Below are 27,606 nucleotides of genomic sequence, written 5' to 3' on the forward strand. Positions count from 1 at the left end.
TTCCCAATTTGAGTTTTGGGTATTTATTTTTTAAGTTTATTTATATATTAGCATGAATGGGGGGGTGCAGAGAGAGAGAGAGAGAGAGAGAGAGAGAGAGAGAATATCTCAAGCAGACCCATGCTGTCAGCACAGAGCTTGACGTGGGGCTTGATCTCAGAAACCCTGAGATGATAACCTGAATCTAAATCAAGAGTCTGATACGTAACTGACTGAGCCACCCAGGTGCCCCAAGGTTTTGTGTGTGTGTTTTTTTTAATGACCTATTTTAACACTTTAAAATGAGTCAGGAAAACAAAATACTTTTGATAGCATATGTATCCTCTAAAGTTGAAATAAGACACTTTTGGCATGCAAGGTAAAATTCTATAGATATCTGAAAAACAACATATGAATTTCCATTCATCCTATCTAATTAAAATTTGACTAAAGTTAAAAACAAGGCCAGAATTTTGCAACCCTTGTGGTCTTTCATAAATTGAAAGACCTTCATAAATTGAACATCTTCATTTTATGTAAAGGGCCCTGCACCTTTCTAGTAATATCTATTTAATATTTTGTGATACACAAGATAGCAATATTTTGGGTAGGCTTATGTAGCTCTAGGGAGTGATAAAATTATGTGGTACCTTCCACCTGTTCTTTTTGTTCTCATTTTAAATGTGATGCTCCAAACAATCCTATGATATGGTTAGGTCTGGTATTTTCCCTCCCATCTGATAGTGAAAGGAGTAGTAGGGCACAGAGAGGATGTAATTTCTCTTACTTCTAAGGTCAAAATTACATTTAGATCCATTTTCCTAAATCCTGGTTCCTAATATTTGAGTAGATGACTTCTCATGTAGGTAACCAACAAATGATTGTGTTCTGTTTCTTTAGCTGCATGGCCTAAAGAAGGGTGTAAAGCCACACGGGGTGCCTGGGTGGCTCAGTTGGTTAAGCGTCCGACTTTCAGCTCAGGTCATGATCTCATGGTTCATGAGTTCAAGCCCCATATTGAGCTCTGTGCTGACAGTTCAGAGCCTGAAGTCTGCTTCAGATTCTGTGTCTCCCTCTCTCTGCCCCTTGACTGCTTGCTTACGCACTCCCTCTCTAAAGTAAATACACATTAAAAAAATAAAAATGAAAAAGGAAGGGTAAAGCCATTATATTGAGTACAGGCATTAGTCTCAGGATAATGTCTTTCATTTGAGTAGTGCTAATATATAAATGTTTATTAAAATGATTACATATATATGCGCATCTGTAGATCTACTACAAATGGAGTATCCTGGTATTTTGTTGGTTCTTCCTTTCATCTGCCATCTTGGACTGTCCTGTTTGGTAAAGTTTTACTCTCATGATAGCTCACATTCTTTGATCACTAATTACGCAGTAGATACTGTGCTGAAATCTTTGCCTTTATCAAGCTTCTGAAATGTCTCAAAAACCCTAAGATAGGACTGATGTTAACCTTTTTTTTTTATATATAGATGATGATACTGAGGCAAAGGGTTTTGCCAACTTGCCCACAGTCACATAATGGTAAATGAGCCAAGATGCTAACCTCAGATCTGCTAACCACTGTACTATTTGAAAGGTCATGGTATTCTCAACATAGTTCTTGTTTCCTGCCTTTGGATCCTGTTCTGAGTCTCCTATTCTGCACTTGACATAGTTGAATTTCATCCTGTGCTAATTCTCCTAATTAATAAAGGCAATTTTAACATAAACCCATTGCAATGGGTTTTACACAGACTTCCACCCTGGATCTTCTTTTAACTCGGTAGTACTGGTTTTCTCTGTCATCACTCAAATAGTAAGTATGAAAACTTGAGTCCTGAAACCTCTGAGTCTGTCCTTTATTTATGTATTTCTTTAGGTTGAAATATCATGAAGCTTCTCATGAGCTGTGTATAGGCCATACTACAAAAAATGTAATTTAAAATTTTAGGTCATAATTTTCATCATTCCTTAGTCTAATGGGATTATTGCAATAGTATATATTAGAAAATGCATGCCTTTGGTAACATAAAGCTTAAAAACTTCAGTTAAGTATACCTAAGCCATTGCAAGTTTTGAGAAGGAATGTTAAACAAGAATATTTGAAGTTGTTAGAGAAGCCTAAAAATATTTAAACAATTTAAAAAAACCCTCATATTAAGTTGCACAGTTTAGTACTTCCCATGTGAAAAATTGCTAAAATTCTAATTCTGAATGTCTTTTGGAACAACCTGTCCCTTGAATTTCTGCAAAAATTTTAGCGTATACCGAGCTGGGGTTTTCCAGGGGCCAGCTTGATGCTTTTTGATACAGCTGCAATCCAAAGAATAAATACCCCTAGTGGGTGTCAGCATCTGCCACATTCTGAATGGAGATGCTGGTGCTTTGACAATAAAGGGCAGCTGAACAATTAGCAGTCAGATTTTCATGTTGTGCTAAGACAGCCTGTACCTGACAGCCTTGATGACCAAAAAATAATAGAAAAATGTTCATTTGCATGTGTCTGAGCTCCTGTCTACCTCACCGATTGCTTCCCTTTCTCCAATAATTAATTGCAATATATGGAATTACATTTTCACAGTTGGGTTTAACAAAGGCTGATTTTTCTATGCTTTTAATTTAAGGTTTTAATTCTCTTGTTTACTTGATTGCCATCTGAGATATTCATTTAAAAGATGGCTGTTGTCATCTAAATTTTTGGTGAGAAGATAAACAAAACTTTCTCTCCTGGTGTGCCAAAACCAGATTTATCAAATGGACAAACCTGTTGTATCAAAATCAGAGAGCTGATACCAAAGTTGGGGGTGGGGGGAATTGTGCATCTTTGGTTTCTCTCGGTTTTTCATCTCTTCTACCCAGTTTGTCACTTTTATTGGTTCATCCTGTGACCATTACCTTTTAGTGTTGAGCCTCTTGGTGATTTTCCTTACCTCCATTCTTTCTTCTTTCAGGAAACTTAAGTTTCCTAAAGTATTCCTTCCCTGCTCCCTTTGTATATAAGAAGGAGTAATCACATTATTACCTCATTGCCTGCCGCTGTACCTTTGCTTTTAGTAGACCAAGATCCTGAAATGCAGGAACATTGCTTTTTCATCTGAGCCTCTAGCTCTCCATCATGATGCCTGACCTCTGGCACTTTTTTTTTTTTTTTTTTTTTGAGAGAGAGGGAGGGAGGGAGGGGGCGGGCAGGCATATGGGCACAGTCAGTGCAGAGGGAGAGGGAGAAAGAATCTTAAGCAGCCTCCATGCCCAGCACAAAGCCTGCCTTCTGGGTTTGACCTCATCACCATGAGATCATGACCTAAGCTGAAATCAAGGGTCCAATACCTAACCGACTGAGCCACCCAGGCGCCCTATATGCTTCTGTCTGTTGAAATCAGGGAACAAACTGGGTACCATCTTGGTCATGTTGCTCTCATGCTCAAGAATCTATCAAGACTCTCTCCCTGCTAGACCAAGCCCTAATCTTGAGCCTAACTTCATTTATTAATTTTAATTATGACTTAAATACTTGAAGTCACACAAAGTTGAAGAGATTTATAACTTCCTTTTTTGAAACAAAGTAAATAAGAAGTAAATTCCCCACTTACAGCAAAGTAACCATTTAAAGTAACCATCTTCCACTTCTGATCTCCAGCTCATTTAAGCCACTCTTCATTGGGCTCATCATGTGCCATATAAATTTTCTGTTGTGTGATTATGAATGGAGTCACCCTCGTCAAGACTCCACTCTTCCCTCTGTCTCTTTAAAACCTGCCCAGCTGAGGTTCCAACTTCCATGGCATATGTTACCTGCCGCACTTGAATACTTAAGTTCTCTATTATAATTGTTTTCAGGTGTTGGACTATTTGTTCTTCCAATACGATTTGCATTCCTTTCCAGCAACCATGGCTTTTCTTTCTATATAACAGATATTTACAGGGCATGTGCAAGCAATCTCATACCTAGCATTCAAATGGGTTTTTAAATATAAAGGAATTGAGTTTTTAAATGGCACTTGTGTTCGTTCATTTGGCAAGCATTAAAACTCCACCATGTGTCCGGCACTGTGTTAGAAACAAAGAATTTACAGACTGAAAGAAAAACTGTAATGGCAGAACAGAAATGGATCTGTATTTTCTGCCTCTAATGTACACAGCACATGCCTTTAATATCTAGTATGCTATATTGCAGTACTTTGTGAGTGCCTCATGCCCCCCTGTCTTTGGCACCTCTAGGACAGGGAATGGGTATTATAATTTTATATTCTCAGGGTCTGGTACAATACCTGGCATGTGCTCCTTTTTTGGGGAATGCTTGGAATGAACTATTGAACTGAACTACAGTATAATTTGAAAAATGTTATAATGGAGCCTGTGTGGATACTGTGGAGGGACAGGAGAGGGGTACCTACCCTATTTTTGTTTCTTGGCCAGAGTAAGTTCCCCTTGCCAAATGACAGCTTCATCAGATTGTATTTGGACACAGTTTCACTTGGACAGTAGTTTTACTTAAACCAATATTGGCAGTGCTCACTTGGATTACATTTTTGAGGAGGCACTGTAATTTAGAAGCATGTAAGTTGGCTAAAGTAGGGTCTTATTTCTGAACAAGGACAAAGTATAGATTTTTATGGAGACCTCTGTTCAGCAAACTCTGGTATCTCTGTTTTCTTAAGCCATATAGAGTTTTCTAAAGTTGATCAGTCTATTGAATGATCTCATTGGTGTCTTAAAACTCATTTATTTATAAAATTGACATAAGGATTTTCCTGAACTGTTAATAAAGTAGCTATTTTTGGGAAGCAGTCCTATTGTACCATTCAGGTAAATACGAGTAGTTCTGTATCTTCTGCACCTGTTTTGATTTTTTTATTGATAACGAGAATGTTTTACTTTTATATAAAAGAATTAATAAGGTTGATGTGAATCCCACTTATTTAAGGATCACAAGCTGAAGAAATTTCTGGGAGAGAATGGATACAGGCTAGAGGGGAACCTGGAACTATAAGTTCCTACCAATAGTGGTTTTCTCCAAAGCAAGAGTTAGATCTGGGAGAAGTGGCTGAACGGGACAGGCGGTTGTGGATGGAACTGGAGTTGGTAATAGAGGTTCCAGGAAGCATGTCAAGAAGTAGATTGGCAGGGTAGGTGGTTGAGACAGTTGCTTTGAAAAGCTTTTGGTTCAAAGGTATTTGATTTGATGTGCTCTCAGTTTAGGCTTCTGAGTGTGTGGGCTGCCTGTGTTGGTTTTATGTTGTGGCAGGATCCCTGAGACCCAGGAAGGTTAGCGGAGCTTCAGATTATGTCAGGACTTGGAGCCAATCAAAGCTTCTGTTTAAATGCTTTGTTAAATAAGAAATATTTTGATATTTTTTTCTCCTAATGATTTGAATGAAGGAAAAGCACCATTGAACATATGGAAACGAAGGATATTGATGAGATGGTCAAAGAGTTGTGTATTTTGAAGGCTAAGGTAGTTCAACATTATCATATAAGGGGTATAATTTCATGCACATAGCTCTGAAAAGAAATTGTGTGCAGCATAATTGGGGATGCAATGCCTGTTAAAATCAAAATAACTTCTTTCAGAATGTAAATTTAATCACGTCACAGTGTTTATTAAAATAACTTTTTCTGTTTTACTTTTAATACATAAACCCATTAAAATTATAAAAGAGTCATATGATTCAGGGGCTCCTGGGTGGCTTAGTTGGTTGGGCATATGACTCTTGGTTTCGGCTCAGGTCATGATGCCGAAGTTATGGGATCCAACTCCATGTCAGTCTCCTGGCTGAGCATGGAGCCTGCTTAAGATTCCCTTTCTCTCTCTCTCTCAAATAAAAATTAAAAAAAAATTAAAGATTCAGATCATTCAGAAATGTATAATTTTTAACATATTTCAAAATTCCACCACCTCTTTCCCAAGTTCTCTAGGCTCCTTCATACATCACACATGTGCAGTCATTGCACCATACTCCATATATCCTGCAACAGGCCTTTTTAACTTACTGATAGATCTCAGAGCTTTTCTCAGTCACTGCTTATAATTCACCCTGTGCTGCTTCATGGTTGTAGTAGTCTACAGTTTGAATGCATCAGATATTTATTGTCCTTAAATTTGAGGACAAATAATCAAGATTTTCTTTAGGTATTTTTACATAGAATGATAGGTATTTCAGAAATTCCACATTCTGTGAACTGATATTAGGAGCATGGAATGAAATGAGGAAAGGGAGCTACAAGTAAGAGTAAATATCAGCAGAGGACCTTATAAAATTATTTCCAAATGCTTACTGCTATAAGTTTTAGGCCAAAAAGCTTATTGGCATAATCCATGTTTTAAAGAAAACGCAGACCTTGTAGATAACCGCAGATTTATGAAGTGTATAGTTCTCTTTTCTCTTCTTAATATAAATGCTTTGTTGTCTTTACCCTTTAGTTCTATTTTATCCTTTGGAATGTTTATAATTATTTTGAAAAATAATTCAGCTAATAGGAAGGGCTGCTTGCTTTTTTGAAAAAGCAAGACAACCAACAATTTGTGGACACAATGTATTTTGGTCATGATTAAGAACCAACTGACCAGCTATAGATGACAGTTTTATTAAAATATAAGTCACAGCATTTAAGATTACAAATGCATATTTTGTGGGGTGACAAATTGTTCTTTACCCACTATCCTCCCCCAAAGAGTGATAGTGTAATTTGACTATGGACTTCTACGCATTGGTTTTCCAGTTGTAAATTTAAAACATTTTAGGAACAGACTTAGATGCACCATGGTGGTCATTTAATGCATGAAGCCTGTTAGACCCTGTTAGACCCTGTTAGACCCTGTTTAATGCATGAAGCCTGTTAGATTGAAAGGTGAAGGTTGCTATTTACTTTTTATGGGTCCAGAAACTTTCGTTATTTAAACTGTAGTCTATTTCAACAAAAGTATTTTTTAGTCTTTAAATTCTGTTTTCTCACTTTACTTTCTCAATTTTCAAAATTTTAATATTCAGTGATATCCTGTTTTGGTTCTATGTTCTATTCCATTATCTCTTTGCTTGCAGCAACTGTACATTTTAAAGCTTTTCTGAATTATTAAAGGACCAAATACAGTAGTGACATTCAGAGGCTTGTTAAATGAATAAAAGTGATGCCATGGAGTTTTCCTAGAGGTTAACATATTGTCAGTTGCCGTCAACTAAATCTCTTACAAGTAATGCACTATATAATCTGTTGAAAACCTGAGTTTTCAATTAACCAGTCCTCCAGCCTTCTCTTCTTTCCTCTCCTTGAAGAGCAGAGTATATTTATTTTCACCTGTGTAAGCCAATTATCTCCAGTCCAGATGTTACCGGTCTACCAGGGAATCTGACCTAGAATACTAGTCTATAAATTAGTTCTTTTTACACTTTGTTGAAATGTGTGTGGTTTAGTGGAAAACATACACGTTTCTAATCTCCTGTTGCTTCTGTGTGCAGACTGCCTATTATGAGCCAGTCAATTTGCCTATACTATTACAAATCTCCACAATAATAGTCTTGTAAGGTCAGTGATGTGTCCCTGTTTTATACAGAAGGAAATAGACACTCAGAGCCCTGTAGTTACTTGCCCAGAGTCACAGAGCTGCTAAGAGGAGAGCTGGGATTCAAACCCAGAAATAGCAGACCTAAAAGCACTTCTTTTTAACAAACTGTTCCTAGAGAAATTCTGTTAGCACGTTATAGAGAAAAGAATACAGATTTAGAAGGCAATCAGTTTGGGGGCCTTTAAGAACCACCTCAGCCACTATTAGCTGTGTGACTTTCTCTTGATCTCAAGTTCCTTTTTTTGCAAACTATGGATAGTACTGCTTACCTTATAGGATTATTATAAAGACTAAATGGAAATGCATGTAAAGCCTTTGGCACATTGTAAGCTTTCAAAAAGAGTGACTATACTATCCCTCCAAGTTAAGACACCTTCTGCTGAAAGTAAATGTCAGCACTGACTAACATTAAAGAGAATTTTAATTTACTGTCCTGAAAACAGAAGATACTGATTAGAGTATTCCCATTGTGTTTTTCATTGTAGGTCTTTTGAAGAGCAGAACAGATTTCAATCCCAGCAGCAATGCAATTTGTAGTGGGCGTGTTTTCCTTTTCTTTTTAATCCTTTGTTTTAATCTCATTTGGAGTTGCAAAATTTTCTGAAGGGTCTTATGCTTGCTGCCTAGGGCCCTAGGCTGGAATTTTCTCTTAGCCTATTGATGTGGTGAGCTGTTGGAAGAGGTAGGAGTGATTTAGAATGAGATGGCATTAGGAAACAAATGAGTTGAACACATACTTTTCTGACCACTAGAATTTCGATTGAGCTAACCGGTAAATTTGTGAGTTTTATTTGCAAAACAAGTAAATTTCTTTGACTGAAATTTTCTTTTTCTCTTTAAAATTGTTTTTAGGATGCAGAATAGAAAACTGTGATTCTTGCTTTAGCAAAGACTTTTGTACCAAGTGCAAAGTAGGCTTTTATTTGCATAGAGGCCGTTGCTTTGATGAATGTCCAGATGGTTTTGCACCATTAGATGAAACCATGGAATGTGTGGGTGAGTAGTTTTTCATGTAACTTTCAAACGTCAACTTTTATTTTAACACCTGTTCCTTGAAAAAATTATGCATGCTGGATATATTTAACCTAAAAACAAATTGGTTCTCTTGTTAATTACAACTGAAAATTATTTAAGTTCTTTGCTGCCTTGCTGAATTTTTTTAGGCATCGTGACATTGGTAGTGTCCTATTAAATCTTCCTACAAAATTTGCTAGTCATACATTGGCTAGGTTCAACTCTTTAAATGCTGGTATGTTTTTATCATCTGTAATACATACATATATTAGAAATTGTAAAAAACAAAATTTCAAGCAGTACCATGAACTATTCTATCACTTTTTAATGTATCTTAATTATGGAGCTTCCTGTTTAGCCATTTAAAAAGTTGAAAAGAAAAATTTTGTGCAAAATGTTTTGTGGATTATCTGCTGCATGTTGGAAAGTGTATTAAAACAATGTTATTTTTTACTAAATTTAGATATCTAGAATGTGTAACTTAATATACACTGTTCATGAATAGTTAGGAGTACATGTTTTAAAAATGTTACAATTTTTGAGTGTTTGAAAAACACTTTGCTATTTTTAGACAACTGATTAGAATGTAAAGATCTGTGAATGCCTACATTTTGATGAATGCCTAATCTAACGAATCTAACGTCCAGGTGTAATGGCATCACCATCACACCCCCTTCTCACCACCCTGGATTCTATTTGACATGTTATACATGTGAGAGGATTTATAACAGAATTGTGTATTAAATGAGACTTTGCATCCCCTTAAAATGGGGACTTAGAAAATGGGAACTTTTTTTCTGCAGAAATATTGTTGAAATAGTCTAATGATCTATTTGAAAATTTGCAGAGAACACATTCAAATGACAGGATTTTGAAGAAATGTGTACTTATATTCTTGTTTATGTGGGGGTTAATATGATCATACAGGTGACACCCTATAAAAAAAAAGAAAGTCATCAGAAGAGAATATTCAGAATGTTGAATTTCCTTTTGAGAGGCAAGACCCACACCCATTACAAATGTTCAGTGGAAACTCTTATGAAATCCTTAAGTATAAAAAATTACAAATAGAGCCCTATGTACTTCCCTGAGTAAAAACTCTTAAATAGCTTTGAAAAGTCTATGTGTAACCACTATGCCTGCTGAGATCTGAAATGCCAAAATATTGTGTGTGGACTCAGGGCCTGAGTCCTCATCTGCTAGTGCAAAGGGGCTTTTGCATGGTGAATTTGGTGAGGAGGTTTAACTCTGCATATTTTTATCCTTTCATTCCCCATCCCAGGTGTTTGGAGGGGAGCCTACATCTCCACTATAGGAATTTACAAAATGAGATACTAAAAGCTTTTACATGAAAACCTACATTTGCAAATACCTGACCATACTTGCTTATAGTGTTACAGAGCACCAATTTAGGGAGTAAGAGATATAGACAGTGGTTTCTAGACAGCTAGTGAAAGGATTCTGATAACCAGAAGATGTGAAAACAAACTCCCTGTCCTTTTCCCCGAGTACTGGCTTCCACAGTAAAACTAACACAATTGTGAGTTGCCACGGGGGCATTTGGAATTAACCTGTAAAATTTTGTCTTCTTTCATAATTTGAAAAGAGGCTTTTCTTCTCTTGGTTTTAGCTATTGAATCTGTTAAAGACTCTGTATTTCAGTATCTTTAGAAGGAACCAATGGCATTCCTCTAAAAAATAAGATAAAAACAGTGTAATAGTCTTTAAATTACTTAAGTGGCAGTTCCTTGACGTAGATGAAAGTAACCCTATGGTCCAAAATATTAAAGTGTCTGAAAAGGGAATACAGGTCTTTGTGGTCTGTAAAACATAATTTATCTGAAGGAGGTGTGGAGAAAACACAGCTATAAAGTTTGACAGTGGAACAAATGGACACCAAATTGTTACCTGTGTTTGTATTTTTTTCTTTTTTTCTTTATTAGAAGGATGCGAAGTTGGTCATTGGAGTGAATGGGGAGCTTGTAGCAGAAATAATCGCACATGTGGATTTAAATGGGGTCTGGAAACCAGAACACGGCAAATTGTTAAAAAGCCAGCAAAGGACACGATACCATGTCCAACCATCGCTGAATCCAGGAGATGTAAGATGGCCATGAGGCATTGTCCGGGAGGTGAGTTTAGAGAATTAACGATGGTGGGCTCTGTGCTCTCTGACTTCTCTTCTCCCTAACCATCCTCCCTCCCCATAGAGGAAACCTAATAATATGACTGGTGATAGGGTAAAATGTATCCTGTAGTTACTAAGAGACAAATTCTTAAAATGTGAAGAATATAAAGTGAATATTTCACTTTCGTGATCCCTTGAAAATGATTTGGAAGAGTACATGACAAATGAGCTTTCTAAAATGAGAGTTTTACAATATGTGTGTGTGGGGGGGTGCTGATGTGCCCTGCAGATGTTGCTCTGAGGGAAGTGGCCAACTTTCAGTTGAGAAGAGTTTAGATTAGGAGGGTTTATGAAATCTGTAAAATCATCTGCATCATTACTAGTTGAAGATGACAACTTAAAATAAACTTGCCCAAACACTGGGAGGAATAAATGTTGTCTTAATGTTACCACAATTAGCTGGTTCCCTTTGTTTGGATAATAATTTGTAGAAAACAGCTACTGGTATGTGTGTGTTTATTCATGTCTTTGTAGTAATTGTGCTGATTTGCAGTAATTATTCTGTAATAACAGGATTAGGCCCATTTACAAATTAGGAGAAGCATACATAGCTCAGGTGCTGGCTGAAGCTGAGTCAGTACATTGAAATGCAGTTTTTAGCGATGTCACTGTGGTTCTTAAAGCATAATCGCTTGTTACTATTTATTTTATCACCAGCGGATGCTACGTTGCCAGAGATGAAGTGGGGATTTTTCTAGTGCACAAAATAGAAAGGCAAAAAAAAAAAAAAAAAAAAAAGCAAGTTGTGTTTGGAAAACTGCCCTTGAAAATAATCAAAACGTTTGTTTGCCTCCATTCTTGCTATTAGGACATAGCTTTTCAGCCCTGTAGCTGTAGCCCAGAAAGAGAATATATATCTGCTTAAATGGATTTATATTCCTATTATGCTTCCTCGTAGAGAGGTTTATGATCCATGGAGGAAGACAAAACTTTTAAGACTTGAAGACTCCAGTCGGCTTTTGAGAACTATTAGATCCAGATTCAGAAGCTACTATTAGGCAGGCAGATTTTCCTCTTGAATTAGTTTTGCTTTCCTTCACTGGGGCTTCGAAACAAAGTTTTTTTGGGTCTGCTTTTCACTAACAAGGATGGTTTTGTTCAGTTCAACGGAGTATTTTTGAGTCAAAATAAAAGAAAATATTTTCTTACAAAACTAATAAGGCACTTCTTGGATAGCTGAGAGCATTTAACCTGCAACCTTGTGCCTAAAAACAAACCCGATGTATTCAGGTATTGGAAATAAAGACTTTCTTTGTTGTATATTGTTTATGTAACTACCCCCCACCATCCCTCTTCCAGCAACGTGGCCCCCCAATTGTGGTTTACGTTAATAGCAAAAATTAACCTGAAAATGCTCCTATAACAAACATGCTTATGTGTAACAAGAGCCGGCACATTCCCCTCCCCTCTGAAATGATTTTGACCTACCCCAGGTCTGGCTTGAGAGTTTTGTAGATAACAGCTACATTGTTAACCTATAACGTTTATGGCATTTTTATATATTTTCTTTTGCTTCCAGCAATACTAAATAGAATATAACCTGACAGTGTCAGTAGCTGAAATTATGTCAAAACAAACATTTATGTATCATCTGCTAATAATCTCTTTTTGACCACTGAACCAGTAATGAACTTGGATTTAATTTCCTATTTAGGTTTTACCAAGCATTATTTATTAGGAGAGGGCAGCTATCACTTTAACCCCTGCATCTAAATTTTTGGTTTGATAAATTCAGTATTATCTAACCTTTAAAGTTAGGAGGTTTGAAAAGTTGTATTAGAATTTGTTTTACTGTTTAATGTTTCATAAAAAGAACTAAAATAGACCTGCTGATAGAAATTGAAGGTTACTCTCCAATAAAAAACTTCTATTTACAAATGTAGGAAATGAAAAGTAGAAAATTAGTCTTGGAACTTGAGCTCCAATTGATAAAAATTGGCATAACTTCCAGTGGAGTAACCCACCTTGCCTCAGGTGAGAGAGGGAACAGTTCCTTTTTTCAGCAGGTCATGGTCATTAATGGAAGAATGGAGAAGAAAACCACTTTATCCCATTTTACATCTTGACTTGATTTCAGTGATCTGCTTTGACAAACCATGCAAAAATGTAAGTCGTAATCAGGTTGGGAATACAGGCATTTTTCAGATCTTTTCAACATATGTATGGATTTCTCTCCTGTTGGAGCCAATCTTAACCTGATTGCACACAAATGCAGCCTTAACCTCCTTCACACTAAAGCACTGGCACATTAAAATCAGCTGCTTTTGATTACTGGAAGGCAGAAGTTAGAGGTCAGCTAAATGGAATAGTCACTAAGTGTATAAGATATTACACTGAGATCTATTAGAAATGAGAACATAAATGGATAGAAGATAAAAAAAAACCAATGTAATGTTTTAGTATAACTTTTCTTATTGCATGCTTATTTGCCTTTTTTAAGAAAGAAAGAATACCTGGAAATAACTTAAGTCATGGATTGATTTGCATGTTAAGTTATTCAGTGTCCATTCTCCAACTTCTCTGATTAGTTGAGTTTTGGGGGCTTTTCTGACACTCATTCGTTGGGATTCTGGTCTAGCGATCACAAGATCTGGGTCTCTGCACCCTGTCAACTCGTTAACTCTGTGACCCTTGGCAAGTCACTTAACCTCTCTTGGCCTCTATTTCCTCATTTGTAAATTGAGGGTATTGGGGCGGGCAATTTCTAAGATCCAGTCCAATTCTAAAATCCAATGATTCTAAGACAAATCACCAACAGATATGGGCAAGGTCTGCGGTCGTCATGTAAGTCCAAGAGCATTGTTCATGCCCAAAGGACTGAACACTCTTCCAGTAGCTATAGTGTGCATTTGCCAAACCCTTCCACATCTGGCAGCTTTTCTCCCTCCTCCTGCCTCCTCACGGGTAGTCAACTATCCAAGACTAAGCAAGACTCTAAATCTGCCTATGACCTGTGGTTTAGCAAAGATAGCAGGAGGCTGGAGGAAAAAAAAGGGGATCATAAAAGACCATGATAAAAAGAGGTAAACAGAGAGCCAAAAAAAAAAAAAAAAAAAAGAACAATGAGTGTAGGAAACAAGTGCAAAAAAGAAAAAAAGAAAGGTCTACTTAAAAATAAAGAGCCTACTTATTGTGGATATCTGTCTTCACTTTCCTTGCTCCATTCTGTAGGGACTAGTTTATTCTATTAATATACAGCCTGGAGCTTCAAATGGAAGGGATTTCAAGTCATGACCCTGTGCATTAGATAATATGTTAGTAGAAAAATAAAGACATGCTGTTATCTATTTAAATGACAAATGGGAGAATAGAATCATAGTGCTAAGGTGTAGAGTTGAAAGATGTTCATGTACAGGGGAAACTGTTACTTGGGTGACTGTAGTCTTCAGGACTGGCCAACATAACCTCAACCTGAGATATTCTGTCTGTGTGTATGGCACTCCTTGTTACTTTGTAAGGTCCCCTGACAATTAACGTTAATTTATCAGGTATTATTGAGCACTGTTATGTACCAATCACTTGCCTAGGCATGATACTGCTCAGAGTCCTCACAGAACTGTTTCTAGTGGGAATCTTGGCAATCAAGAAGTAAGTGGATGAATGCATAATTTCACGTGGAGATGGAGGCTGGCAAGAAACACAAAGCAGGATAATGAACTAGTGAAAGATTGAGAATAGGAGTGTACTATTTTACATAGGGAATTTAGGGAAATGGAGGGAGTAACATTTGATCAGAGATCTGAATGAAGGAGATCTTCTGAAGAGCTAAGGAAGGATCTTTTTAGCTATTGACAACAATGACTGTGAATGTCCTTGATTCTCCCACAGCATATTGGGGAAGAGGAAGAAACTGCAATCCAGGAAGGCTCTGACTGGTCCACGGTGATACGTGGCAAGTTTCTAGTGGTAGGTCCAGGACTAGGACTAATGTCTTGCTGCCTGGGAAACCCAAGTTTTCCTCGTTCCTTACAATAAAAATCAAAGATAAAGCTATGGTTGTCTATCAAAGAAGCCAACTCTAAACTATTTCTCCCCTAATCCCAACACATCATCTTAGTTTTGCTCTACAAATACTTTAAAAAAAACCTGACACCCTGCGGTTACCAACCCCTCCCAGTATCTTCCAACTCGAAATAGTAAAGCATACTCCAAGAGTCATTTCATAAATGCCCGAGTATTGAACCACTGGCTTTGCTTTGATTCAGACACCCCTACAAAGTCCTGCTTCTTTAATTTTAGTGTCATTGGTCCTCTGTTGGGGGGAAAAGTGTGACTTCCAGATTGTTCTTTTCATCTTAGTGTGTTTGAGTCACCCTCGAGGCCAGCCTCTAAGGCTGCCTTGCATTGAGCCATGCTCAGCACTCGCCTGGGCTTACTTGCTTTCAGGGGGAAGGTCTAGGGATTTGAGTCCCACCTCTGCATTTTGGGCTCTGTGCCCAGCATGGCTTTGCTCTTTCTGACCCAGTGAAGCAATCAGACTTGATAAAGTAATTTAGGCAATGCTTTGACAGACACTTATAGCTTTCTGTCTCTTTGGCTTGTGGCTGCCTCTACTCACTGTGCAGCAGTTATTAGTACATTATGATGCATTTCTTAAGCCCTCATCATATTTTCTCAGAATTGTGCTAACTTTAAATATAGAATCTCCTACTATATACTATTTCAATTTGAAAATGACTCATTCCTTTTATGAGACATTAATTGACCTTCATCTTTTTTTTAAGAGGCTTTTAACTTGATAGGAAACAAAAAATACTATTTAGCAACTCAGAAACTTAATCTCTGCAAACATCTACTTTTTAAAAGGCAGCAGTAATAAGACCTCTCTAATCTTTGTTTTCTGTATATAAACTGACAGCAACATGTGCACTAGGTATTAGATAATAGAACTAAAGATGGTTGTGGATTGTGATGGATTAAACTGAGAGCAGGAAATAAGTACATTTGCAGTAGGATAGGGTCAAGAAAATATGCTTTAGACATATGTTCTTTATTTTCTACATTTTGTTTACATTTGAGTTGCAATTTATGTGGTCTGCTTTATGCATGCCAACCTCAAGAGTTGGTTTGGAAGAGAGGAGAAGAGAAAAACCTTTTCTTCTGAAACTTTCCGAGTTGTCAGGAATGTAGGTGCCGAATTTATGATATGAAGAAGAGAGCATTCTGGTTGCCTCCATGTTTGCTATGCTAAATACCTTTCTATATTTCTTTTAAGATCAGTGATATGTGTTAGTCACTTTAGGCATATTGTGCACTTTCCCAGGTACTCTGGATACATGGCAGCTAATTGTGATGTTTATTCTAGAGAGATTATAAACTGGGACAGTCATCACCTTTTAAATGTTAATGTATAATTATTATATAAAATTGACATTTAACAAAGGTCCGTCTGTCTTTAAACATTTCTGCATTTTTGTTAGTAGCTAAAGTGTCCATAATTCCTGCATCGGTGGTCTGAACAATGAGCCTTTAGGTAGTGTCCTGTGACATGACCCCTCACTCTTTATTCCCTTCCCTATCACTTTTTAGTATTTTAAATTTGCTTCCTGGAAAGTGGATAGGTTTTCGTGTTTTAGCAGTGATTTCTTTGAGACTTGCTTATTGTCACATTTCCGATGGTAAGGGTCTAAGGCTATGGGGGAACAGAAAAGTGGGCTCTAATGCACCATGCTTTGGGGATGATGAAAACTCAAGACACAAAGCTAAGTACGGTCTTGGACACGGACATGGAAGTCCGAGGGTGTGCAAAGCACTGATAGCATGGAGTCTGCAGGAAAGGCTAGAAGACCAGCTCTTCTGCCAGTTTCATATTGAGCCTGACTTGGTGCCAGCCTTGCCTGCCCGAGGGGGCCAGGGAGTGAGTGAGTGAAAGATGCCCCACCTTTGTGCTGTTCTCTACAGCATCCCATCTGGGGTCTCTCCTAGCCTTGTTTAATTACAGTGAAGAGCAACATGTACTAGTCTCTTTTATGGGCACTTGTAAAAAGGATTTCTCAACTACACATGTCACCAAAGGCCTGATGTTCTATGTGCAAGAAGGCAAGGACAGAAAAATTCCAAAGGGGCCTTTGTCTTACACAGCAGTAAGCTACTCTGATCTTAATGTAAAATATATAAAGCAATTTTTACAACACTCTAAAATAAAAACAACTTTAATAGGACACACATGGTGTCAGTGGTAAAAATTTTTTCCCCCTTCTAGGGGACGTTTTTATTTTTCTTCCTTAGGAGATAAGAAAGCCTGAAGTATAAATCCCCTCATGGTTTCTTAGAACAACTTAATTTCCTCATCAGACACCTCTAGGATCTTTAAATGGTGTTGATAAAAATGGTGCAGGCGGTTTGCTCACTGAGATTTCCTGTAAATGCGTATCTAGCTACTGGACTGACCTAGAGCTGTGTGGTGGATATCGTCCAGGATCAGGAGGCAGAAAGAAAACATTTTAATGGAAATAGTGACAGAGTTTTACTAACATCTCAGAATGACTCATGTTGTCATCATACAGAAGTGGTTAAGAAGATACAATTATTCTGTGCAATAGAGTGGGGCACAAAGTTTCAGGTGGCAGAAGTTATTAGCATTTATTTAAACTAAACATGTAAAGGCAGTAGGTTTTGCTTTACAATCGACCTGTTTATGTAATACTTGGACCTACTATTTCTGTGTGTCAGTATTATTTTCTTCTATTTGAGGACTTTGGAAACTAGGAGTAAAATATTTGAACTTGTATAGTCAAGAGACATTGAACAATTGATGTTATGCCCTTATGTTCATTAGTCCAGTGATTTAATAATAACTTAATGTAAAAAGATATTTAATGACATGGTAAAACAAAATTTAAACATCAGAACTAGGACAAACTTAGAGGCTCAGGACTGATAAAGAAAATAGACTATATGAATACATGTAGTATTCATATTTTCAACCAACTGGTTGAAATAATTGAGCCAAAATTTGACCTTGGGTTACCTATCCAAGGCAAAGGGGAAAGGTAGATCTGTTTTTTTCTATCTTAATTTCAAAGAAATGACAAATTACAAAATACAATATCAATTTAATAAGTTTTTGAATGGAAAAGTTGGTGTATATGTACATATATGCACATATGTGTATATTCACATAACATACATAAACATATATACACATATATGCATATGTGTGTATATGAATGTATACATATATGCACACATGTATGTACACAAAAATGAGTACTCATTCCAATTTCAGACACATGAAAGTGTGTGCCTGTGTGTGGAGGGGGTGGGACCTGCATCATAGAATTAAGGAAATTAATGATAATTATTACAGAAAACATTTCCGTTCCATAGGGAGACAAACACTAAACAGATTTCTCAAATCAAGAATCACATTCAGAGCAATGAACAGTATGGTGGACCATGTCTTTACCAATATCCATATCTCAAGCATGTGTTTTCAGAAGATAGAAGGCAGCTTGGGAGTGTTTATTCCTTAATGTAAGCTGAAGGTGTAATCCATGAAAGTTGACTGTCTGGAGGCCTGGGCAATATGGAATTGAGATTTGTTGACTTATCAGTTGTATTTGAGTACAATTGTTCAGTAGGTTCTTTTAGTGAATAATGAATACATCTAGAACTTTGTGTAAGAGAATCCAGAAAATGTGCATTTGTATTGAGGGTCAGTTACTTTTTGAACTTGTCAATAACCATAACCGTGGTGTCTTTTCTATATAATACAATGTTCTTAAGTAAGATCAGGAGATGCATATTTAGATGTAGAGTTATTTCTGGTGATTATCTCAAGCCTTGCACTAATAATTTGGCCTTGTCCGTCCCCCCAAGGCTGACCTTCAGTTATTTTAATCTGTCAAAACTATTTGGTATGAGAGAACTACGTAAATTTTGAGTAAATTCTTACTGAGTGTAACTGACTTCATTAAAATATGTTGCAAGGTGACTTCTAATTTCTCTTTTGAGAAAATTTTTCCATTTTCATACCTATAAGTTCATTAAATCAATATTCAAACATCTATTAATACCTATGTTCTAAAGAAACAGGCAGATTGAAAGTGATACAAACAGATGAGTTTATAGTCTACTTAAGGACGAAGAAAATGCACATTACAAAATAATAAAAGCAGAGTTGAGTTGGTAAATGGTAAGTATCGTTTTAGGCTCTGGTGTTACAGGAAATATTTTTGGCTGTTGTGGCCAGGAGATGCTCCTTGAAGAACAAATTTAAATGATAATTAAAAGGGGTAGGTGGGAAACACATTTGAAAAGGGGAGGAGATTATTTTAGACTGAGAGACCATTGTGGGGAAAGATGTAGATGCCAAAGTGTGCCTCTTGTGTCCAAGAGAGGGTGAGCAGAAGAACCTGGCTGCAGCTCCGAGATTGTTAGTGGCAATACAGAAGCTCACAGCAAAAATAGAAGTTGCATACTGTTTGCCAAGTGCCTCTATGGAGAGGACAGGGTTTTTAATTTTACCTAGCACACAGTGGAGAGCCATGGGGTACTTGGCTGTGGACGTATTTTAGCAGAATGCTGGTTGAAGACAGAAGTGGTTGAGGTGGTGTCTGTGAAGTGTAACTAAGTACACTTCACATCCCAAATTTGGGGCAGAGCGTCAAGCAGAGCCTGAGTTTGGGAGAATTAACAGAGAATGCTTATGGGTTCTGATGTTTATGCATTTTTCTGTTATGCTCGCTTTTCTAAAGAGTGAAGGATTTTGCTTTGACTTGCGGTCCACTGTGACTCTTATCTTTTTCTGCCAACTTTCTAAGCCAGGCCGTTCGCTAGTTTGTAGTAGTGCAGTTTATTTTTTAAAAACGTAGGCACATTTTGCATTCACCCTAACTGAACTATATTTACTTTCTAACTGCTATTTCCATTTGCCATTTACCAAGACCCTTGGATGTATTATTCTTTATTTTCTGGCTTATGGTGTTAACCTTCTAATGGATTTCCTTTACCAGTCAGCTTGAAGTACTTTGAAAGTTTAAAGTATACACATTAAATACTATTCAAAGATGGAAATGCTCCTACAAGACACAATTTCCAATGTATAATCTAAGGTGCTTTTGTCTAGAATGTCATTTGCTAACTGTGCAAAGTGTTGGGTTAAGAAGGATTCAGAGTTAAATGCTAGGTTCAGGAGAAAACTGTACAGTTATCAATTTGTGGTGTTTGTGGCATAGAAAGCAATGTGTCCTGTATTCTCCCTAATTCTAATCCTTTAATCCATCCTGCTCTTGGCTTTCTCCTGCCTTTCCCTCCAATCTTCCAACACACACTTAGATGTCTTTGACAAGTAGTTATCTAGCTTCTATTTTATACCTGCAGTGATGGTGGAAGTCTGTATATTGGGGGAAAACAGTATGGAAAATGCGGGAAGAGTTTTAAATTTGATGTGTCCTGGTTTTCATCACTTGTTGAATGACATTGGTTTAAATTACTTAATTTCCCAAAGCTTTGTCTTATATGAAATGGGGATATGTCACAGGATCATTGTAAGGAGTAAATTGGTACATATGCAAATGGATTTTATGATTCTACACTTTGTTGTGATTCTATTAATTCTATATTTACCATTCTTCCCATGACTGGCTTACTCTTGTCTCTTTATTTTCCTTTAATTTCTCCCCATCTCATGGCTTTGGCTATCATTCAGATGTGAAATCCTCTCCCATTTGAGCCCCAACCTCACTGTTCGGGCTCTTGATGGGCATCTTTCCCTAGATATCTTCCCAGCATGTCAATACAAGTGTAGCTAAAACATACCTTGTTGTCTTTCCAAAACCTTACTTCTCCTGGGATGATCATCCTTTATAAAGACATCTCTAGGGGCACCTGGATGGCTCAGTTGGTTGAGTGTCTGATTTCAGCTTAGGTCATGATCTCACTGTTCCTGAGCTCGAGCCCTGCATTGGGCTCTGTGCAGCCAGCTCGGAGCCTGGAGCCTACTTAGGATTCAGTGTCTCCTTCTCTGTCTGTCTCTCTCTGCACCTCCCTTGCTGTCTCTCTCTCTCTCTCTCTCTCTCTCTCTCTCTCTCTCTCTCTCTCTCAAAAATAATAAACATAAAAAAAACCCTCCAAAGGCACCTCTAGCCTCCCAGTTACCCAGGCTCTTGGCCCTACATTTGTATCTCTTTTTACATTCAAACAAATTAGGGCTCAGACCTTTACTCAACCAGCTTGCAAGTATGCAAACCTGAGAAATTTACTCAATCTCTCTCAGCTCCAGCATCTATATTATAGGGATAATAGATAATCCTGCTTCATAGGATTGTTATGAGGTTTAAACAACATCATTTAAAATAATCAAGGATCAAAAAACATAGGTTGTTATTAATTTTGTTTTAATAATCCTGCACCCAGGTGTGTTTCTCCACCATCCATTCATCTTTATTTCTGTGGCCTCTACATGAAGCCTTTATTTGTGTAGAAGATTGCAGTAGTTTTTCATGGGCAGAGAGAGTATAGGTTAATTTACATCCCAGCTGACAGATGTGGCTGCATGTTCTAAGCCTAACTTGTTCCTCACGTACCTACTCTAATCTAGGTGTAAAATGGAAACCTTAAATTCTAAAAATGGCTGGGACAGCCATTGATTATCCTGATGAGCATAGGCCCTAGTACAGAGTAAGCCTCCAATGTGGAAAAGGATGAAGGTTGCAGGATGACTTGTACAGGTTAATGCTGGCTAAGGACGTGATACTTGAGAATATAGACCTGGAATCCTGGGACAATTTGAGTAAGTAAAAGTGAGTCGAGGGTGAAGGGAGAAAGAGAGTGAGCAAAAGTCTGACAAAATGCAAAGTATATAGGTTACCATTTATATAAACATGAAGAATCTGTTGAAACAGTCCATGTATTAGGAAGCAAAAGGGAAAAATTCGGGCAAAAGGTGTAGAAATAAGGAGAAGGAATGAGCTCAACAGATACTTCAAAACCAGTAAGTTACCAAATTAGACCTCCTGGATTGAACAGTGCCAGAAGAATTTGAGACTGCTTGAATAATTCTCACAGGGAAGAGAAAGTCTCTGTCCATTTGTGGTGATTCATTTATAAACTGCAAGTTGGGTAAGTGAATATTCAAAAAGGAATTAAAGCATAGGCATAACATATGATAAGTAGTTTATAACAACCAGCCACTCAAGGCATAAGAAAGTAATGAGCCCAAGGTTAGGAACACAGGTACAGATGTTCAACAAATTCAGTGATGTGTGTTGCCTCACTGTACCTAAAGACATTTTTGTTTTGGAAATTCATTTTCTTAAACCTATTTATAACAATAATCTTGAGGAAACCTATAGAAGGGAAGGAAGCTCTAGACCTGGATTCAAGAGTGCTCAAATTACATTCTGTACAGGATAGAATGGGGCAGTTGACCCTTGAACAGTGCAGGGGTTGGAGGCACTGACCATTCACATAGTCAAAACTCCATGTTTAACTTCCAACTCCCCAAAAACTTAACTACCAGTAGCCTACTGTTGACTGGAAGGCCTTACTGCTAACAGTCAATTTATACATATTTTGTATGTTATATGTATTTTATACTGTATTTTTACAACCAAGTAAGCTGCAGAAAAAATGTTCAGAAAATCATAAGGATGAGAAAATACATGTACAGGGCTATGCTGTATTTATCTTCAGAAATCCTCACATAAGTGGACTGGTGCAATTGAAACCCATGTTGTTCAAGGGTCAACCATATATGGTTTTTTCTTACAGCTTGCAAGGAGGCCTAGCAGGTTAGTGATCTGGTCTCTCAACCCTGGTTGAATGATAGTAGCTACTTTTTTCTTTATTTTGGAGGTTCAGCATGGATTTTCCTTTGTAAAAAGAGCATATCTTTCTATAAAACAAAACTTTACAGATGCACTCATTTATATTCTTTCCTTTACGTGTTTGAAGCCAAGGTGCAGGGTCATAGTAGATGCTAAAGGCAAAGCTTGGTTCTTGCTTAGACATCACACTTGGAACTCTTTCTTCCACACAGCCTTACCTTTCAACCCTCAGGAATCTCTGAGCATTCCTCAGAGGTAATACCACTAGGTTTGTTCATGTTATCACATATATATCCTCCATGGTGACTGGCCTTACGTTTTTGCAATGTTTCCCCTTGGAATAGTAGTATAACACTTAGGATGGACTGAATTCAACAACGTATCAACTATTTGCAGGAGTACACTGCAAGATGCAGTGATGGTCCAATAAAAACAAAAAGCCACTCTAGAATTTATAATTTTTCATTTGAACATACAAATTATATATAGTTAAAAATGGTATAAGCTGGACAAGCACATGATCTGCTCCAAGCCCAAATTTATTTCATCTTGAGCTGCCTCTTTACCATTTTATTCCATAGTTATTCTCTTGTTTCTAGGAGAAATTTTGGGCAGGTCTCACATCTTAACTGCTCATTTTCAGCAATACGATTCTGTGGTCACGTTTAGTCACTGATGTAGTCTTACCTTTAGTTATTACAATGTCTAGTCCAAGATAATAACCATAATTAGAAACTTGAATTAGTAATAAGTCTTTGATTGTTATCTTGGACTTCTAGAAAATGTGTAACAGACTTTGGCTGATACAAAGTTTATTTTCCAAAATACCTCTGTATAGAAGAGTCTACTTTCTAAACTACCTCTTTCTTGAAAATTCTAAAGTAAATGACCCTCTAATGAAATGGTAAAACTAAATGCTAAAACTAAAATGCTAAAACTAAATACTAAAACTAAATGCTAATCCTTGGAAGATGTATATTATATAGACTTGCATCCCTTTTGCACTCTCTTTCATTTTATGTCAAAACCTGGAGAAGGAAACCATATGCCTATGTGTTACACGTATGCAAAAATTTCTTGTAGTATTCTTGTATTTTCATGTTGAGAGTGGTATTGCTAACTTGAGTAATTTAAAGTAATTTCTGCCTCAAATGTCAAGTGTCTGTTGCATTTCAGATCTTCCTCCATTTGGTATAATTGTCAACTTGAAGCGCACAGACTGACCTAATACAGTAATCAAACATGCTTTGAATTAAGAGTTATTTGGCTCGCTTCTGTTTGAAGCAATGCACTTGGTATTGCCATTACAAGTTTGTCTCTCCTTTCTCAGAAACATAAGACTTGTATATCCCAAGAACCACCACATGAAATTTTCCACCAGGTGGATGACATGTGAGCATATCTAGTTGCAAAACTGTAACATGGGTAGTAGCCTAATTTGAACCATTCCTTTTATAATAGCTTACATTTATTAAGAACTTGCTTATGGAGTTCAAACATGGGTGGTGACCTCTTAAGCACCCATATTTTAAAACTTAAAAACATACAGCTCTCAAATTGCCCATGTTTTGTGTAACTTTTAGTGCTTAGTAAGAAATGATTCCACAATCCGTATTCTGCAATGAATGTGTAATTAAAGATGATTGAAAATTCAAAATTTGTGGTCACTTAGTCCCTTCATAAACATTTGCTCATGAGTGTGTGTGTGTGTGACAGAGAGAGAGAGTGAGTTAGGGGAGAGGGGGATGAGAATTAGTGGTTTCAGCACCACATTTAGGGAAATGTTCAATGTTGTGCTCAGCATTTTGTTTGACAGTTGTTACCTTGTTTTCATTGTCTCTCCACTTTTGTTTATTTCCCTGTTTCTTAAGCAGCCTAATGAAATCTCATCAGCTAACTGGGATTGAATTTTGATGAGTGCCAAGTTGCTTTGATGAAATCTAGTGTAATTATGTTAAACCCGACTTGATTTGGCTTTAATGCTGGCATTTTCCATATTGAGAAAATTAGTGCATTTGTCCGCTCCTGGAGAGAGAAGCCCAGTAAGAAACAAAGATAGCTCAAATACAAAAAGCAACCACAATTTAAGTTCATTTATATCTTTGTTTCAAAACTAGCTTTTCCAGGCATTCAAACCCTTTGTTTCAGCATCTGTTCCTTGTAATAGCAGCAGATTTGGAATTTGCTATTAGCCAAAACTACCTTCATCCATGAACTAGAAAACAAAAATATATAGTTCCTGTTGACCAAAAAAAAAGCTTTTGTGTCCTATTATCTGGATTTTTCTGGGGATGGGATAGGGCAAGAAAGATTTTAGCATTTTAAGTACAAAATATTGTTTCATTTTATCGACAAAGGAAAAACTGAATTTTAAAATTGTACTTCCTAGTGTTATTTCAGGTTGAAAATCTAATACTGTACAGGAGTCAAAGAATATTTGAGTCCAAAAACGCTCAAATTTACATCTTAATTTCTGATACTTGAGTAGAGGAAACTGTACTTCCTGAAATTTTATATAATTATAATAACAGTGTACCTCTTAGGAGAATACTATGATGCCAGAATTTCAAGAGATTTGGGCATTAGGTCATGGCACTGCACAGGGTGTTCAGAATGTTCACATCGGCTGAAGTAAGACCTTTAACTGCTCAGTCAGTGCACTTTCCCCTCCTCATATAGGAGGCCAGCAGGCTTCTGTCAGCAGCACTTTAAAACCGGATCCGGAATTGGAAGAGACCTCCCACTTCTAGTCAGTAACCATGAACTGACATAATATCTTTGAATTATCAGAAGATAATTTCCACTCTGGACAGTTCTTGAGGAGACTGGGCTATTCTGGGGACACTTAGAGATTATTCTGTCTGTTTTCTGCTTTGAGTTGTTCCCTGAAGTTACTGTAGAATTTTGACCTCTCAAGGCTGGCACAAAACATCCCTACTCTAAAACTCTTACAGATGGCGACAGTTTAATCAAAGTCAGAAAGCTGGTGGCAGATGAATGAAGGCAGTTCTGTGGCCCTGGGAGAAAGTTATATATGTTCTATTTCTTCAAAATCCTGTGTGTTGTGCCTTTATGTAACTGGATTCAAGTGCGTTTTCTTTTTTGTGTTTTCTCCCTGGTCAGTTTTTAGTAGGCACAACTTACCAGAATTATTAGTCACTAACTACAAAGAGTTCTTTACTGCATTGTTTATAGAGTGTTCAGTCAAGGACTGCTTTAGAATTACAGCATTACTGAATCTTGCTAACTGTGAACAGGATGGGTTCAACAAAATGCCAATTTCTCACTGGTTAGATTTATTCATGTTCTGACTCCCATATCCACTGGAAATGAACATTTGTCAGAGTGGTATCTATGATGATGTAAATTTAACGGTGTTTTACATTTTCAGTAATCCATGAAAGATCTGGCAAAGGGCTATCTTAATGGATTTTACAGCTGAAGCCCCAAAACACAAAATAAAAATAGTTTGCACTTACTATTTACAGTGTGTAGAAATTACCTTTGCATAAATGACTTCAGAATCTACTTGTTATGGTGTGTGTGTGTGTGTGTGTGTGTGTGTGTGTGTGTTCACTTTTTAGGCTATTAGAGCTGTTAGATTATGTCAGCAACATAATCTAGACCAAGGATCTGGTAAAGCTTTTGTACATCCCAGTTCCTAGACTTTTATGCAGATTGATTTAGAGTAAGGCTATCACAGAAGATAATTTCTAGATAAAGAATGTAGGAGAGTGGCTTCCAACAGCTCTGTTCTCAGCTTCCTTTTTGGATTCTGACTGTGACCTATGTCATAGCCCCGGATGAGTTGCACATAGTCATTCCAAGGTTTGGATATAATTGCTGTCTTCTTGGTATAAGGATTCCCTGATCCATAGTCTTGAGAGGAACTGATAAAATAGGCACTTTCTGCTAAGACGGATGGTTTTTCATTATAATGGGTATTTTACAAAACACGAGCCATGATGAGTGAAGTGATTTAAGATTTGAAAAAGTTTAAAAGCTACTGACATTAAAGCAAGAACCACATGCCAAAGGCAGGGAACACCGACACCATAAAAAAGTGTTGATGCCAGTTGCTTGAGAAACTCTTCAAGGAGGCATATTAAGGCTTAAAAAAAAAAACTTTATCAGAAAGGAGTTGTGATTTGTTGCATCAATGGCTAAAACAGTTCATGTATTTGATTTTTCCTCATTTCATTTGTTTGTCAAAGCTTTTCAAATTGTGTTTTCTATACATCAAATGGTCTTTCAAAATTGTGCTTGTTTCTTCAGATTTCCAGGTCCTTTAAGATTTTTTAAACTTTTTTGAGAGTAGTTGACACGCAATGTTACATTAGTTTCAGGTGTACGATATAGTGCTTGAACAAGCTTTATACGTTATGCTGTGCTGGCCACAGATGTAGCTATTGACTATCACCATACTGTACTATTATAGTATCATTGACTATATTCTTTATGCCATGTTTTTATTTCTGGGACTTATTCAACCCATAACTGGAAGCCTGTTTTTTTTTTTTTTTTTTTTTTTTTTTTTTAATAAGAATTGCACCTACTTAAGGTATACAGGCTCCTTTTTATTTGGTATCCTGACTCTCCATTGCTTGCTAGACCCTACTTCAGGAAGGGGTTTGTGGAGGCAAATCCTGAATGGCCTTGGGCCAAGATGCTATGAGCAAAGCATCCAAAGTGTAGAGACTGAGAGTTGAAGCTTTTCTGAGAGAAACAGACCATCTGAGTTTTTAATTAGAAAACTGCTCAAATCCACACCTCAGTGTCCTCTCCTGAGGCTCCTAAACCAGAATCTAGAGTATATTTACTAGTGTTTTTCTTTTTTAAAACATGCAATAAAAATGTAGAACCACAGCCAGGGGAGAGATGAAAGGGTAAGGGTGTGTATCTCAAGGGATTGATAACAGGATTAGAACTTTGTAGAAATCATTTGCATTTACAATACACACTTCTCTGAAGCTGTGAAACCTGGTGTTTTACATTTCAAGTTCCTTTTAGGCAAAATCCAACACCTTATCTGCTAAGCAGAAATGACTACCTCTGTGAAAATTTAAGAACTGGTCCCAAAAGCAGGAAGG

The 27,606-nt window shown here is 37.1% G+C and overlaps 1 protein-coding gene across 1 annotated transcript in view; it reads left to right on the forward strand.

Annotated features, from left to right (window-relative positions):
- Positions 1-27,606, forward strand: part of RSPO2 (R-spondin 2) — a 159,074-nt gene that overhangs the window by 92,845 nt on the left and 38,623 nt on the right. Inside the window, exons 4-5 of the mRNA XM_027064024.2 lie at positions 8,396-8,539; positions 10,501-10,689. Coding sequence (XP_026919825.1) covers positions 8,396-8,539; positions 10,501-10,689 — 333 coding nt within the window. The remainder of the gene's footprint in view (positions 1-8,395; positions 8,540-10,500; positions 10,690-27,606) is intronic.

Source organism: Acinonyx jubatus, chromosome F2, assembly GCF_027475565.1.
Source record: "Acinonyx jubatus isolate Ajub_Pintada_27869175 chromosome F2, VMU_Ajub_asm_v1.0, whole genome shotgun sequence".
Taxonomy (NCBI): domain Eukaryota; kingdom Metazoa; phylum Chordata; class Mammalia; order Carnivora; family Felidae; genus Acinonyx; species Acinonyx jubatus.